The sequence below is a fragment of the Nematolebias whitei genome, chromosome 3 (assembly GCF_014905685.2).
Source record: "Nematolebias whitei isolate Nwh7 chromosome 3, NemWhi1, whole genome shotgun sequence".
Lineage (NCBI taxonomy): Eukaryota > Metazoa > Chordata > Actinopteri > Cyprinodontiformes > Rivulidae > Nematolebias > Nematolebias whitei.
Genome location: NC_056500.1, coordinates 35429437 through 35447061, shown reverse-complemented (window position 1 = coordinate 35447061; position 17625 = coordinate 35429437). Strand labels below are relative to the sequence as shown.

Genomic DNA, 17625 nt, shown 5'->3' with positions numbered 1-17625 from the left:
TATATATATATATATATATATATATATATATATATATATATATATATATATATGTGTGTGTGTGTGTGTATATATATATATACAGTATATTTGTAAACTGCCCAAACTGATGATGTGAGGAAACTGTGATTTATAGTTTTTTTAATAATAAGATACAAAGCAGTAAAAAACAAAGAACAGAAGAAATTAATTTCTACATTTTCCTCACGCTGACTTTAATAAATAACAACAAAATAATGCGTAACGTTCTATTTTCACATTTTAAAGACTAAGCATTTGTGTATTCTTCTGCAGACGGAAGTCAAAGTATTCTTCAAGCACCTCGAGAAAGGCGACGTCATCAGAGACAAACTCCAGCAGTTCAGACCTCCAGCAGAGCGAGCACCAGGAGCTGCTGAGCTGCCGAGGGCCTGGTGGTGAAGGCCCGACCCCGAGGCGGATCACCAAAACCAGTAGTTCTGAGTGGAACAGCTCCGAGGACCTCATTCTGTCTGAGTCTGAAGACAGAGAAAGCACTTACCTCTCCAGTAACAGTGAGGCTGTGGCCTCTGACTCCCAGGACCCCCCCACAGACCTGCTGTACAACCACCCCTCCAATGTGACATCAGAGCCCGTCCAACCGTCCAACCAGCACCAGCTCGGATCGACCGGGTCGCCTCACCTTCGACCGAGCCCGCAGATCTCTCCCGGTGAAGCAAGTCACGCTTTGTTTCGTCCCAGGATGCTTCAGGAACACTTTTTATCAAGCCCCCGCCTCTCGTCAGCGTCCCACGTCAGTCCTCACCGCAGGCCTGACATTGCAGGCCTCAGGACATTCTCAGATGCCAGCTCCAAGTCGGGTTCTGACCCCGAGAGGAGTACCCAGTCATCATGTGACAGTGAGGAGCGACTGACAGGGTACCGAGGGGAAGAGGCAGCTCCAACTCCGGAGGTTTCTCTGACAACATACTTTAATGTGGACAACTGTATGACGGAAACGTACCGCCTCAAGTACCACAACCAGAGGCCCCTGGTCCTCTCTGCCATGGCGCCACGGGCCGAGAGCAGTCACACGCTCTCCAGTGATGCACACTCACAAGACGTGCCAAAAGCCAGACCTGAAACAAGTAAGACTCTGCAGAGAATAAAAGAAAGATGTTCCTCTCATGTGTCCTGATGCATGCTCAATAATCCAGGTAGAAAAATCCAAAAAAGTTCAATCTGGTCCTCTGGACATTCAAAACATTTTGAATGTCCAGAGGACCAGATTGAACTTTTTTGGATTCCTCTCATGTGTTTGCTCAAGAACATCCTGCTCTTGTTTCCTCTGCAGGCCATACTAGCAATAAAGCCACTGCAAAATGGAAGCCGGTGATGGCCAAAGGTCTGGACGAACGAGGTTTTTTATAAGTTTAAAGCGACGGACCGCATACCTGAATGCCAAAGAGTTTACCGAGCAGAAGTATGTTGGGACGCGCCAACACCTCCAACCTGGCTGGAGCTTATTTATGCAAGCTTGTCCTGTAAATTAAACCAGTTCCTAAAAGCTGTTAGGCATTTCTTCCATCGATCCACGTTGGTCCTCTGAGTAGAATTTTTCACTTTGCTCAAAGGATTGCTGCATTTTTAGAATGTTTTTATTCACATTGTGTTGTTTTGCAGATGTTTTTATTTGTGCAGTAAACCTACAGAAGTACAAAACAAAGATATTCCAATGTATGTATTAAAGATAAGCAGTAAAGTGTTATAATGAGTCAAAGATGAAGCTGCAGCTAAAAATTATCTGAAAGCGTTTTTATATTATTTATAAAATTTATGATATTAAGATTTTGCTTGACAGCATTAGAGCTGTCAAAGATAGGATGTCTTTTCCTTAAAGTGATAGTTCAGATTGTTAAAGTGGGGTTTTGTGGAAATGTTACAAACAGTGAATATTTTACCTGTTGCAGATGGTTTTTTAAACAACCTCAAATTGGAGAAATGGGTTGCGTTTGAGTTTTTCACTCATCCATAGTTCCCTGGAAACTTATCACCAGTACACATCAGTGGAAATAGACCTTGCATTGCGACCTAAGCCAACACAGCACGCTAATCAAAGCAAATGCTAAGCAGCTGCATTTAAGCAGCGTTCAAAAACACCAGGTTGGCCTGAAAACCTACACAGTCGGCTACAAGTGACCACAACGTAGGGAGTGAGTGGACATTTTTAACACAGTCAGAGTTTGGGTCTGATTGGATCAACAAGCTAACAGGTGCATGCCAACAGCTGCTTGCAAACAACTGCTTGCTAATAGCTACTTGCAAAGAGTTGATTGCTAATAGCTGCATGCTAATATCTGCTTGCAAACAGCTGCATGCTAATATCTGCTTGCAAACAGCTGCATGCTAATATCTGCTTGCAAACAGCTGCATGCTAGCAGATGCTTGCATACAGATGCATACTAACATGTTCTTGCTAACAGATGCATGCTAACAGATGTTTGCTAACAGCTGCTTGCTAACAGCCACTTGCTAACAGCTGTTTGCCAATAGCTGCTTGCTTACAGCTGCATGCTACATAACTGTACATAACAGCTGGTCCAAGTGTGGCCAAGCTCAAAGTGGATTGCAGCCATGTTAGCACATCTGCAGTATCAACACGTTTATGGTACTCCATGCAGATGTTACTTTTATTAACTTTTCCATCGCAGTCAGTTTTATAAAACATGTTGGATACAATCTTTAAAGTTATTTGTAAGTGCTGCAAGCAGGAGCTATCTGTAGCATGTCTGTTGCAGCTGATGGCCCCTCCTGCAGAAATGTCATCATATTTCTGCTGAAATAACGTTCTAATCTTAAACTATTTATAAACTAACATTTAACTCACATTGTTTTGTTATGTTTTAAGACGGCAGAATTCCACTTAGGTTTGGACCCATTCAGACTAGCTATTACCAAATCAGTTTGGTCAGAATTAAGCCATTTCTCCAAACTGACGTTGATCAAGAAGCTATCTACAGCAGGTAAGATATTAACTAGTCATAATGATTTCACAGAATTCTGTTTCGAAAGACCTGAATTGCAGATTTAATATCTAGGCAGCTTTCTCACTTTATGCACGCTGGGGGCTTTTTGTCCCCAGATGACCCATACAGCTATAATCGTGTTTTGTTATGGAGTCGTTATCATTTATCAGCACTTTTACGACATTTAAATGTTGCAGAATGACCTTTGGCTGCTCCAAATCAGTGACCTTCCCTTGTTGTAAATATCTATTGTGAAAGATGGAATTTGTTTTTTGCGTTTGTGAATGAAAAACAAATGTAATGCAATGTTTACTATAATGCACTTTTGCCTCAATGTTTTGGGGTATGTCAGTGAGAAGATGGGGCAGCCCCTAGGCTGCTCAGTGAAACACAATCACACATTATTTTTTATTGTGTAACGTATGTTTTGTAACGCACTGTGATGTCAAAATGTTGTTTCCCCCCCAGTCTTCCTGTTTAAAGAGACTCCTTTCAGCAGATCTATATTTGCAGGTATTTTCCCAGATACATCAGACATTACTACTAACGCCTCAGCGCATGGGGTCTTGTTTCTAACATTAACGTTGTGAAACCTGCATGTGGCCTTTAATGAATCAGCTGTACGAACAGCGAAAGCATGAGCATGAGTGTGCTGGAGTTCGAGTCCAGCTAACGTTATAGGAGAGTCTATTTAACAGAATCCAAGAAATTAATCAAATAGTAATTTGTAAGCAAGACTGATTTCAAGACTTGAATGTTTTTTTTTCTCCTGCTCGCACAAGAACTGTCTACTGTTTATTTTAAATCTGACGTGTTTGAGACCGGTCCTGCAGACACACTATGCATTCAGTGAAAATGACTTTTGATGCACATTTTGGTGTCTGTGTTGTGCACATCCAGTACTTCCAGGATCACATGCTTCACTTCCAAATATAAATATATAAATATTTATTTTCTACTTGCCACTTGCCATGTTTTTTTTCTCCCTACACATTCTGTAGTTCATTTCTTACTTTGGACTTTTATCTAATCACGGCGACCTTTGACCCATGAGCACATGTTGTGTGCGTGTTGTCGAACACTAAATTATAGTGTATAGAGGTGTGTGTGTCACTGCTCATTAGTTAATTCCTCCTTTAGAAAAAGATATATTTCTTAAAGGAGCGCTCTCTTAGAGTCTCTGACTTTGTGATGCAACACGAGATAGTTCAGGATGAAATCGTTCTTATTTTTGTATAAAAATAAAGAAATTATGAAGTAAAATTAAATCCAAGCCTTGAAACGATGACCTCCCAGTTACTTTGCATTCTGAGAGTTATGTCCTGACTCACAGCCTTGACATTTATTAATTAATTTATTTGTGGTGATTGCACCACCTTTTGGAAAATGAAGGGGAAAATGACTTGTTTTTGAATATAAATATCAGATCCTGACTGAGACGCTTACAAAGTGTTTCATTTTGTTTCATCCTTGCAGTATTTTATTAAAGTATTTTATTCATGACTGTGGACAGTAAAGTTTGATCATGTTCATACAGAAATGTCTGAGCTGGCACCAAATCGAAACAGATTCTTCAAAATGTGCTCCAAAGGTTTGTGACGGTTCATTTTCTTGTGTGAGCTGCAGAGTGTTGCTCTTCCATTGCTGGAATTTTGAACATATTTAATATTGATATTCATGTAACATGCTTGGAGGAGTCATAAAGTCGTTGCAGGTGTCTGCTCGTCCGGTTTAGTTTCTGTGAGTCCCAAAAGGAGACAAGTGTGAGATGTCTCACAGAGCTCAGACAGTTGGGAGACAAGTTGGTGAAAATCAAGCCTAAAAAAAATGAATGTTGGGCTGCAGACTCGTTGAACTCTGAATGTTTACCATCAGGTGACCGTTGAGCCGCGATCCAGCCTTTGGAGCAGCACATTTTCAGTCAAAGGCCATTTTTATTTAAACAACTTGCAGAACTGTGTTCTTGGCCGTGTACATTATTTTGTCACATGTATGAATTAATTTGCTTGTATCCAATTTGGAAATGTTTTAACCTAACATTTATCATCGGGGTGGTTTTCAGACATGGTTCAAACCTTTTGTCTTCGATGTTTCAAGTCGGAGAACTCACACCCAGGTGCCAATGACAGTTCAGTTGCTCTGAAGACGAGTTCAAAATGCTCGCAACAAGAAGTGGTTGCGCAAATTTTTTGCACATGTTCAGAACTCAAGTGGCAGAACTTCGAACCTCTGATACTCATGAAGAAGTTGAGAACTGCACAAAGGTAACAAGACATTCAGGAGATATTCTGGGAACAATTCAATTCACTTTATTTATATAGCTCCAAGTCACAACAGAAGTCATCTCAGGGCACTGAACAGAAACATTCATACATATAAAAGTAAATTAATAACATTATTTATCTGAGGAGCAGACTGCTTTGAGTTTAACTCCATCGCAGAACTCTCATCTTGAGCAAGCATGAAGGCGACAGTGGAAAGAAAAAACTCCCTCATGAGAAAGAAACCTTCAGCAGAACCAGACTCAGGACAAGCGGCCATCTGCTTCTACCAGCTAGGTTTGAGAGAAACAGGAAGGAGGAACAGATACACAATGGCAGGTCAAGATTCATAAGTTAAGATAGAAATAGTATCAAACGAAAAATATTTTAACAATTAATTTAAGAGAATTGGGTTAGTTTTTCCTCCAGTAGTCGAAGCCTATAGCAGCATACCAAGCCAACCCTAACTATAGGATTTATCAATAAGGAAAGTCTTAAGCCCAGTCTTTAAACTGGATAATGTGTCAGCCTCAAGGACAGAAATTGTAAATTGGTTCCACAAGAGAGGAGCCTGATAACTGAAAGATCTTCCTCCAATTCTGCTTTTGAAAACTAGGAATCACAAGTAAGCCTGTAGTCTGAGAGGGAAGTGTTCTGTTAGGAAAATATGGAACAATAAAATCTGTAATATACGATGGAGCTAGGTTGTTGAGAGCTTTGCAGGTTAGAAGTAAGATTTTGAATTATATTCTGAATTTGACAGGGAGCCAGTGGAGAGAAGCTAAAACTGAAGAGAGATGATCTCTCCCACTAACTCCCATTAAGACTCTGGCAGCAGCATTTTGGATCAACTGAAGACTTTTTAAAGAAATATTTGGACACCCAGATAATAAACCATTGCAATAGTCCAGTCTAGTCATGATAAATGCATAAACCAGTCTTCTGCATCATTTTTAGATAAGATGTTTCTAATTTTAGCAATTTACACAGGTGGAAGAAGATGGTTCTATTAACGTTTTTAATGTGGGGACTGAAAGACGTGTCCTGATCAAAAAATAACACCAAGGTTTTTAACTTTAGAGCTGGAGGCCAGATTAATGCCATCCAGAGAGGGCGAAAGACTGAAAAATGTATTTCAAAGATGCTCAGGTCCAAAAACCAAAATCTCAGTCTTGTCTGAGCTTAAAAGTAGAAAGTTAAGGGCCATCCAGATTTTTATGTCTTTAAGACATGCTTGTAGTCTAAGTACTGATTGGATTCATTGCATTTCATGGACAAATATAACTGAGTATCATCAGCATAACATTGAAAATTTATCCCAAGCTGTTTAATAACGTTAGCTAATGGATGCATATATAAAGTAAAGAGTATTGGTCCAAGCACTGAGCCCTGAGGAACTCCATGACTAACTTTGGTATACAAGGAAGATTCATTATTTACATTTACAAACTAGAATCTATCAAATAAATATAATTTAAACCAATTTAGAGCGGTTCCTGTAATCCCAATATCATATTCAAGTCTCTGTAGTAAAATATTGTGATCAACTGCATCAAATGCAGCACTGAGGTCTAACAGGACCAGTGTAGACACCTGTCCAATATCAGAGGCCATGAGAATATCATTAGTAACTTTCACCAGTGCTGTTTTTGTGCTATGGCGAGCTCTAAACCCTGACTGAAACTCCTCAAACAGATTATTTCTTTGCAGATGTTCACACAACTGACCTGCAACAATTTTCTCTAAATTGTTTTAGATGAATGTTAGATTAGATATAAGCAGGGCTTGACAAATTAGCACCGTTGTTTTGAAACGTGATGTAATGTGAGTAAGGGGCGGCTGTGGCTGAGCGGTTAGAGCAGTCGTCCTCCACTGCGAGAGTTGGGGGTTCGAATCTGCCAGCAGTCACATGCTGAAGTGTCCCTGGGCAAGACTCTGAACCCCTAATAGCCTCTGATGTATGTCCCATCAGTGTATGAATGTGATAATGTGCTGATTAGTCTCTTTAGAATGATTTGTTCAATTAGCTTTGTAGAGATCTAGTAGAGTCAAGGCCCTTAACCCCCACCATGTGCTCCCTAAACAGGTCTCTCTTGAAAATGAGTTCTCGTGGCTCAATGAGACTACCTGTATAAATAAAGGCTAAATGAAAAAAAAAAAAAAAAAAAGATCTAGTAGAGTGCTGTATGAATGGGTAAATGAGGACACAGATGGTAGTGTAAAGCGCTTTGAGTATCTTGAAATAAGATAGAAAGGCGCTATATAAGTACAGTCCATTTACCATTTACCATTTAATTCACATCAAACATTTCTCTAGGTTTTTTTTATTTATTTTTATTTTTTACTGTAGCTAAGCTTTTTTATTCATATCTGAAATGTATGCAGGCGTTGCAATACAGCAGCAGTTGTGCGTGCGGTCTGTAGAGCTGTCTGGAGATGCTCCTGTGCGTAACGTGCACTATGCACACCGTTGAAGGTAGATGAAGATGCTTCATCCCCACGGGACATGCCGTCCGCATCTCTGCTGGGCAAGAGCATGTGCGCGAGCTGGTGCGTGTACTGCGGCTGGAACATCAACTCCACAGACTGGGCAGCATCTCCTCTCATTGTATTTTTATTAAATAATAAAAAATCAAAATGCGCAATGACTTTGGACTTTTAGGGGTGGGGATTTGAGTTTCCAGATTCAAGCAAACAGTTGCTGGAACGCACCCTGTCAAAATGAGAGAGTTACCGGATTTTGTTCTGGTAGGACCCAGTTCAAATTAAGCACTGGATATAGGTCTATAACTGGCCAGGATTCCTGAATCAAGATTATGTTTCTTAAATAAAAGTTTAATTACAGCAATCTCAAAGTGCTGTTGTACATAACCATTCATTAGAGACAAATTAACAAAATGTGGGTGTTAATTAAATAGTAAATATTATATCATTTAAATATTCTGGTTGTGATAGGATCCAGCAGACATGTTGATGGCTTGGATGAAGCTATTATTTATGACAATTCAGAGAGCTCAACAGGACAAAAACAGTCCAAACATAAATCAGGTTCTAGTTATGTTTTTTTGTCTCATCTGGCAGGGAACTAGAGGCAATAGTAGGAAGGATGGTTTGAATTTTGTTCCTAAATGAAATAATTCTATTTATAAAGAATCTCATGAAGTCATCACTGCTTATAGCTGTAGGGAGGTTCAACGTTCAACAGAGATAGGATTTTTCATTAGTCTAGCTATGGTATTGAAAAGGAACCTGGGGTTATCTTTATTCTCACCTATTAAAGATGAGTAATATGCAGTTCTATCTTTATGGAGAGCTTTTTTAAAAGTTATCAGGCTATCTCTCCAAGATTAATAAAATTCTTCAACGTTAGTGGAGCGCCATTTTCTTTCCAGCTTTCATATGCCTGTTTTAAAGTGCATAACTCAGAATTGAAGCAAGAAGCCAGTTTCCTCTGATTACTTTCTTGTTCAGTGAAGTCATTTGATCAAGTGAAGTTTGCACTGAAGTTGTAAATTTATCAACAATATCACCTAAGTCACTGCTTTCTGATGTATTACGCTGCAAAACAGGACAACATTGATGGAAGAGAATGTTTAAATTTGATTAGAGTTTTCTAATAAGCACCTGCTAAGGATAAATTTACTCTAAGTGCCTGTGCAGTCATTTAGTGTAAACTCAAAAGTTCTTAAAAAATGGTCAGACAGAAAAGAACTTTGAGGATGTCGCCCTAATCTCAATGCCATAAGTCAAAACCTGGTCAAGAGTGTGATGATGATAATAAGTAGACGTGTAGACATTTTGTCTAAAATCAATTGACTCAATTAAATTAATAAAGTCTATGGTTGAGCTATCACTTTCAATAGTTACATGTATATTGAAATCACCCATTATTATGACTTTATCAGTATTTAGTAATAAGCCAGTTAAGAATTTTGAGAATTCAGACAAAAACTGAGCATAGGAGCCTGGTGGATGATATATAACAACTAGAAAGAGTGGCCGTTCCATTTTCCATTTAGATGGGATAGACTTATATACAGCAACTCAAAAGTATTATTACTAATAATTGGTTTAGTATTAATTAAGAGTCCTGACTGAAAAATAGAAGCTACACCTCCACCTTGACCTGTTGTTGTAGGAACATGAAAATTTAAATAATTAGGTGGAGTGGATTCATTTATACTAATGAAATCTTCCTGTTTTGGCCAGGTTTCTGTCAGACAGAATAAATTAGTATGATGATCAGTTATAAAGTCATTGACTAACAGGCATTAAGAGGAAAGAAATCTGATGTTCAATAACCCACATTTAATGATATTTTGTTCTGGTAAAGTAACTGTGTTTACAGTGCCTTGCGAAAGTATTCGGCCCCCTTGAACTTTTCAACCTTTTGCCACATTTCAGGCTTCAAACATAAAGATATAAAATTTTAATTTTTTGTGAAGAATCAACAACAAGTGGGACACAATCGTGAAGTGGAATGAAATTTATTGGATGTGTCAAACTTTTTTAACAAATAAAAAACTGAAAAGTGGGGTGTGCAATATTATTCGGCCCCCTTGCGTTAATACTTTGCAGCGCCGTCTTTTGCTGCAGTTCCAGCTGCAAGTCTCTTGGGGTTTGTCTCCATCAGTTTTGAACATGGAGACACTGAAATTCTGCCCATTCTTCTTTGCAAAACAGCTCGAGCTCAGTGAGGTTGATGGAGAGCGTTTGTGAACAGCAGTCTTCAGCTCTTTCCACAGATTCTCGATTGGATTCAGGTCTGGACTTTGACTTGGCCATTCCTACACCTGGATACGTTTATTTGTGAACCATTCCATTGTAGATCTGGTTTTATGTTTTGATCATTGTCTTGTTGGAAGATAAATCTCCGTCCCAGTCTCGGGTTTCTTGCAGACTCAAACAGGTTTTCTTCCAGAATGGTCCTGTATTTGGCCCCATCCATCTTCCCATCAATTCTGACCATCTTCCCTGTCCCTGATGATGAAAAGCAGGCCCAAACCATGATGCTGCCACCACCATGTTTGACAGTGGGGATGGTGTGTTCAGGGTGATGAGCTGTGTTGCTTTTACGCCAAACATATCGTTTTGCATTGTGGCCAAACAGTTGGATTTTGGTTTCATCTGACCAGAGCACCTTCTTCCACATGTTTGGTGTGTCTCCCAGGTGCTTGTGGCAAACTTTAAACAACACTTTTTATGGATATCTTTGAGAAATGGCTTTCTTCTTGCCACTCTTCCATAATGGCCAGATTTGTGCAGTGTATGACTGATTGTTGTCCTATGGACAGACTCTCCCACCTCAGCTGTAGATCTCTGCAGTTCATCCAGAGTGATCATGGGCCTCTTGGCTGCATCTCTGATCAGTCTTCTCCTTGTTCCAGATGAAAGTTTAGAGGGACGGCCGGGTCTTGGTAGATTTGCAGTGGTCTGATACTCCTTCCATTTCAATATGATTGCTTGCACAGTGCTCCTTGGGATGTTTAAAGCTTGGGAATCTTTTGTATCCAAATCCAGCTTTAAACTTCTCCACAACAGTATCTCGGATCTGCCTGGTGTGTTCCTTGGTCTTCATGATGCTCTCTGCACTTTGAACAGAACCCTGAGACTATCACAGAGCAGGTGCATTTATACGGAGACTTGATTACACACAGGTGGATTCTATTTATCATCATCAGTCATTTGGGACAACATTGGATCATTCATAGATCCTCACTGAACTTCTGGAGTGAGTTTGCTGTACTGAAAGTAAAGGGGCCCAATAATATTGCACGCCCCCCTTTTCAGTTTTTTATTTGTTAAAAAAGTTTGACACATCCAATAAATTTCATTCCACTTCTCGACTGTGTCCCACTTGTTGTTGATTCTTCACAAAAAAATTCAAATTTTATATCTTTATGTTTGAAACCTGAAATGTGGCAAAAGGTTGAAAAGTTCAAGGGGGCCGAATACTTTCGCAAGGCACTGTAATTTAATAAGATTTTTATGATATTTTTAAAGCTGATCTGTAATTTATTTAATTTGAGCCGTGAGCGAGCTGACACTGTTTCAGTGGTGTTTTGGGTGGGTAACAAGAGAAGTAGCATAGTGGTGGAACACTACAACTCTGCTTCAATATAGAGACATTCTGTAGACATTTGGGAGACATTCAGGAGACTCCCTCAATGAATCTCATTCATCAGCTCCTTCAAGCCCATAGACATGAGGTCCCTTTGGGTGTTTGGAGACCTCTAAAATCATTTAATAACTACTCTGTTTTGTTCATCGTAAACACATCATAGTGCTCCAGTGATTCCATGTGAGCATTTGTTTATTTGTTTATGTGACAGGGTTACGTCATCATCTATTGGGAACAAATCAAAACTTCTGAGAATCTTTCAATATTTGGAATAATATAAGTTTATTTTTGCTCATCATGAAGGAACAACTTTTAAATTGTGCATCACCTCTGATTGAGCTAATCACCTCCATGAGAGTAAATTTGTACAAAGCTTAAAAAAATTCCTACCTAGAAGTAAATTCTTCACAAAAGGACAAAATAAACCAGACAGCTATTGTTTATTAATGCAAGTATAAAAATACATTACACGTGGGGTACTTTTTGTAGTTTTACTACATGAAAACTCAACAAAACTGAAAGTAATCCAGAAACCAAACATCATCCACGGACAGGTTCAAGCTCGCTTGAAAATCCTTTTAGCGTCTATGCCGTCGTAGTTGTAGCTCTGTTGGACAGAAATCACGTCAGCATCAGTTCATTTATATAATAATAATAATAATAAAAGTGTTAGCTCAGATGCTTTAAAACGGGGCTCTGTTGAGAGATTGTGACCAATAAGTATCTTACCTGCTTCAGATAGCTCTTTGTATGACCTTAACAAGCTAAAGACTAATCCTAGTGAGACCAAAACGACTGTCATGAAACAATCACGGCGAATAACGTGAAGGCTGTTTGATAAAACTTTACGTTTCACATTAAAAGGTTCTTTACCAACAATTAATGATTTTAGCTTCAATCGCAGCTAGCTGTAGCGCTTACAGTACAGTGTGGAACTCTTTAATGAACATAGCTCTGTAATTAATGGTAGTTTCAGCAATTATATTGTTTAGTTGACGTTAACGTCTGCTAAATGGATTAGAGTTGTTTGGTCTTGACTTTGTTCATGTGGTCTGAATTAAACAATTATTCCACAGAGAAGTTACTCAAAGAGCCAGCAAACAACAAAAAGTACAACAACCTTTCCAGAAAAACCCTTCAAGTCATCTGAAGTAACACTTCTTGACCTGCGCTGCAACCAGGAAGCGCCTCACCTGAATGAGCTCGTCTCCTTGGATCACCCTGGTTGTTGTGAGCTGCTTTCCGTTGTCCTTTCTGTTGAAAACTCCCTTGAACACATCGCCCTCCATCGTCCATGAACCCTGGGGGACGGTCAAAGAGAAGAAGAATAATTTCAAGGAGAGGAAAACATCTCGTCGTTCAAATGTGCAGAAATCGAGAGGTTTTTATAGTAGAACAGATTTGAGGTTGTGGAGTGTTAGTCGAATGTTTTAGTTCTTACGATGAGCTCAGTCCCGTCTGCGAGGCTGTAGCTGAATGTGACGCCCAGGGTGAAGTCGATGTCGATGTTTCGGAAATTGCTGCTCTCCTTGACATGAAACGTGTCTCCAGTCTGCTGGATGATGATCTTCAGGTTGTCGTGTGCAGCCAGCTTCCTCTTCACCAGGTTAATTCCTAAGAACACATGCAGTGTTCAAACAAAACCTCTTCATGCACAACACTTTGAGAGACTCCTCGCATCCGGGTCACACTGTGTTCCACTCCTGAGGTCCAGGAACATCAAACAGGGACAACTAGACTAAAATACAGATCAATCCCACAGCCTTCAGGGCAGTAAACACCACTTTGCACCTACAATACAAGTCAGTTGCACCATGTGCAATAATTCTCTGATATCCCATATGACTGTTGTTTAATCACCCATACCTTTTACTGTTATTATCTTTAGACACTATGAGGATGACATTTAACTCTGTTGTACTTGATGACCTTAACGATATTCTGATAAAATACGAAACGTTTGCTGAGACTCCAACGTTCACTGAACTTGCATGGAGTCAGACTTTGTGTTTGCACAATGCAATTGATTCTTCAAACACGAAACTCCTCAATGAATCAGACCATGAGCTTGTCTAGAGCCTGAAGACGAACTTCTCACCCATTTGTTCCATGAATTTCTCATAGTTTTCATTGCGGTCGATCTTCCAGGTGCCGTCAAAGGTCATGGTGTCTGGTTGGGCTGAGCTGGACCGCTGAACAGAAAGGAGCGCCGGGCTCTGTGTGCAGCGCTCCTTTTATGCCTTGGGCGCTCTTATCTCGTCATCGGCGTGAGCTGTGATGTGGCCGTTTAAAGCTCATGTTGTCTGAAGGATACAGCCCACTTCCTATTCAACTGGAGTGTTTACAGAAGGTGGTGGCAGCGACCACCCTGCCAGGGACTTGAGCAGAACCGAACCCATTCTGCATCAGGAGCAACTTGGACTTTAAGAAGTGTTCATTGGAAGCAGCTCCTGAAGGAAACAGGCATGCACTAATTTAGTGCACTTTGATCTAATTTTACTAGAGATTTATAATGAAATAAAGATGCTCTGTGATCAAGTAACATGACTGTCATTTTTCTGTGGTACCTTGGACTTGGATTGGTCCATGGCTGATAAAGCAGAACTTTGGTATCTCTGTTATTTTTGACACTCAACTTCAATTAAAGATGATGGGAAACAGGGTTGTTCAAAGAGAAAGCTCAAGAAAGCTTAAGGTGAAGGATTTTAGAAAAGAATAGAATAGAACATAATAGAATAGAATAGAATAGAAACAGCCTTTATTGTCCCACAGATGGGAAATTCAAGTGTAACAGCAGCAACAGCAGCAACAGCAGCAACAGATAAAAAGATTCACACAAAAGTTCCTAAATGTTAAAAACAACATATAAAGAAATAAGATAAACAACATTCAGTATGTGTTGGAACATTGAGAATGGCAGACTTTACAGTACAGTATTATAGGTAGAGTGTGTGTTTTAGCAGAGGTCGGCATGTATTTAATCCTTGTCTTTTCCAAACTCATTTCAAAGAGATGTGCACAAAAACTCCTGAAGCGTCAAACATGAGACACATCATCCAAAAGGAGAGGACACTGAAATAACTTTCTGATGAGCTGCATGGAGCAGCAACACCAAAAGTACGTTTTCATGCTTTCTAAACTAACGATGGCCTGAGTGGAAGGAAGATGGATCTTGTTCCCCTCAGCAGGCGACAGTCATGCTTCTTATCTGAGGCTGTTGTCTAATGTCACACCAAGAACCTGTCTGACCTTCACCTCTATGACCTCCACTTATCAGCCTCTCCTCATGGCCTGAGGTGGTGGAAGTGACAGGGCGAACACTGAGCATCATCATGTCTTTATCTCATGGTGTTTTTTTTTTTTATCTCAGCTGTATATCACGTGGATCAGAGTGTGGACAAGATAAAACGGACCATAAACTGATGGAAGTATGCCACCATTTGACTCAGACTCAGTGAATCCTGCCATCTTTGGACAAAGTTGCCCTAAGGGCAGTCACTTTACCTCAAAAGGGACAATTCAACCACTTTAAAGTGAGCTTCTGCTGCTGAAGATAGCTCTCAGTTTGGAGAAACAGTTTAATTCAGCCTGAACTGATGGACTAAATGTCAAAGCAGAGCGTTAAAGCAGTTATGCAGCAGATTATTTCATATTTTGTGGTTATTCTTGCAGAGATGCGATGATGTCACTGAAGTTTTACACCGCCGTGTTCCAAACGCCGTTCCAAAGATTAATAAAAATGTTTTTTATTTCTCTGTTTCTGAGTTGTCTGATTTCCACAAGAAGGCTGCGGAAAGTGCACTTGGTTTAAGAAAAGTGAGTTTGAAGCACCGATCCAAATACATTCAAACAACTATAGTGGTCTGACAGAACTGTAAGAAGATCTGTACCTGGCCTGGAGTCTCACCTGTGTGATGTAAGTGTCGTTTTAAACATCAGGAAGTGAAACGTTCATGTCTGTTTGAGCTTTAGTAGAGATATGACTTGAAGAGTCGTCTTTATTCATCAAATGAACAATGCAACATCTGTGAGGCCTTGATTTTAGCAGACCTGATCATTTGGCTCAGCTCACAGCTTTCAGCACCTGAAAGCTCCTCGGTGGTCCGAAGACTCGGCTCATAGAGCTCAAAGATAAATAAAGGTTGTATAAAATGATCAGCAACAATAAAAACACTTTTTACAGCCTGATAATCCACTGGAAGAACTTTCACTCAGCAGAGAGGAGGAGCGAGTTGAATTATCAGCAGGTTTTTATCAGCTGAACTTTTCATGCCTAAATTTAAATGTTTTAAAAAGCCGTTCAGTAAAATCACCAAGAGCCAGGACTGGAACGTTGATCATCCTGAAGAGTCAAAGTTAAAAGCAGTTTACACTAATAATTAACTTATTAAATGATACATTAATGCTGGACAATACACAACAAATGAAATTCTTCATTTAAACAAACGATCACAGTAACAGGACTCCTGCAGCTCTGTGAGTGACTGAATGCTGAAATGAAACATCTTTTTCTTTTAACTTATGTTATAAAAGTTTATCTTCATTAGGTCATTGAGATAAAATGATGAGCTGCAACCTTTAAAAGACAAAAGAAGACAACAGCTCAGATTCTAACAAAAAATACTTGAATAAAAACAACGGAGATCAAAAGTCATAAACTACATTTAATTCATGATGAAACGTGTTGAGACATCAAGTTAGAGAAGAAACTTCTTCAAACGAATGAGGTGATTGTTATGGGTCAGCACCAGGTCCAGCTGCCGTAGGAGACTGTCAGAGGTTGAAATCTTCAGAAGTGAAGTTGGGCAGATGTTCTGCAGCCAAAAATAACAGAACACTTTGAGAGGAGACTCAAGCACTTAGAGCTGGAACATTTGGACCAGCAGGGGCCACAGCATTAAAACCAGGCTTGGTTCTGTTCTGGACCTCATTGCAATAAAACCAAGTCTGGTTCTGTTCTGGTCCTTACAGCGTTAAAACCAGGTCTGGTTCTTTTCACCAGACTTGTCTTTTCAGAAGACTTGTATGGACAAAAGAAAACAAGGGACTCAGTGTCCCTTGCCCAGACGTGGGTTACCGGGGCCCCACCTGGAGCCAGGCCTGGGGGCGGGGCACAGGAATCCATGGGCAGTGGTCGAAGGCGAGGACTTTGGCACTCTGATCCTGGCTTACCAAAGCTGGCTCTTGGGACATGGAACATGACATCTCTGGTGGGGAAGGAGCCTGAGCTTGTGCGTGAGATTGAGAGGTACCAAATAGTTGAGCTCACCTCAACACACAGCATGGGCACTGGAACCAATCTCCTTCAGGGGGGCTGAACCTTATTCCACTCTGGAGTTGCCCATGGTGAGAGACGCTGAGCTGGTGTGGGTCTACTCTTAGCCCACTGACTTGGTGCCTGTGTGTTGGAGTTTTCCCCGGTAGATGATAGGGTAGCTCCCCTGCGCCTTCAGGTGGGGGAATGGGCTCTAACTCTCTAACTGGTGGCAGTTCAGAGTATCCGGCCTTCTTGGAGTCCTTAGTGGAGGTGCTGGTAGGTTCACCAGCTGGGGACTCCATTATTCTGCTGGGGGACTTCAATGCCCACATGGGTAACCACAGTCTGACTTGGAGGGGTGTGATTGGGAGGAACGGCCTTTCTAATCTGAACTCGAGTGATATTCTATTGTTGGACTATGCTAGTCATAGTTTGTCCATCACTAACACCATGGTCAAACATAAGGATGTCCATAAGTGTACTTGGCACAAGGACATTCTAGGTCGTAGATCAATCATTGACTTTGTAGTCATGTCATCTGATTTGCGGCCATTTGTTGTAGACACTCAGGTGAAGAGAGGAGCAGAGCTGTCAACGGATCACCACCTGGTAGCGAGTTGGATTAGATGGTGGGGGAAGATGCCGGACAGACCTGGTAGACCCAAACATGTAGTGAGGGTTTGCTAGGAACATCTGTCAGAAGATCTCATCAGAGAGATCTTCAACTCACACCTCCGGGAGAGCTTTAACAGCATCCCAGTTGAGGCGGGGGACATTGAGCCCGAGTGGGCTATGTTCGCAACTCAGTTGTTGAAGTGGCTGCCTTGAGCTGTGGTCGCAATATTGTCAGTGCTTCTTGCGGTGGCCATCATTGAACTCGGTGCTGGACACCCCAGGTTAGGGAGGCTGTCAAGCTGAAGAAGGAGTCCTATTGGTCCTTGTTGGCTGGTGGAACTCTGAAGGCAGCTGAGGAGTACTGGAGGGCCAAGCAGTTCACAGCCT

At 40.6% G+C, this 17625-nt stretch overlaps 2 protein-coding genes across 2 annotated transcripts in view; one reads left to right on the top strand and one right to left on the bottom strand.

Annotated features, from left to right (window-relative positions):
* The window catches only part of usp53b (ubiquitin specific peptidase 53b), a 25547-nt gene extending 24113 nt beyond the window's left edge, over positions 1-1434 (top strand). Inside the window, exons 14-15 of the mRNA XM_037674897.1 lie at positions 295-1106; positions 1313-1434. Of these exons, the coding sequence (XP_037530825.1) occupies positions 295-1106; positions 1313-1389 (889 nt within the window). The 3' untranslated portion in view covers positions 1390-1434. The remainder of the gene's footprint in view (positions 1-294; positions 1107-1312) is intronic.
* Positions 1435-11789: 10355 nt separating this feature from the next.
* Positions 11790-13612, bottom strand: fabp2 (fatty acid binding protein 2, intestinal). The gene is made up of 4 exons (XM_037674896.1): positions 13465-13612; positions 12808-12980; positions 12560-12667; positions 11790-11973 (listed from the first exon to the last, which is right to left on the bottom strand). The coding sequence occupies exons 1-4, from the start codon at positions 13529-13531 to the stop codon at positions 11923-11925; spliced, it is 399 nt and encodes a 132-aa protein (XP_037530824.1). The 5' UTR covers positions 13532-13612; the 3' UTR covers positions 11790-11922.
* Between the last annotated feature and the right edge of the window lie 4013 nt (positions 13613-17625).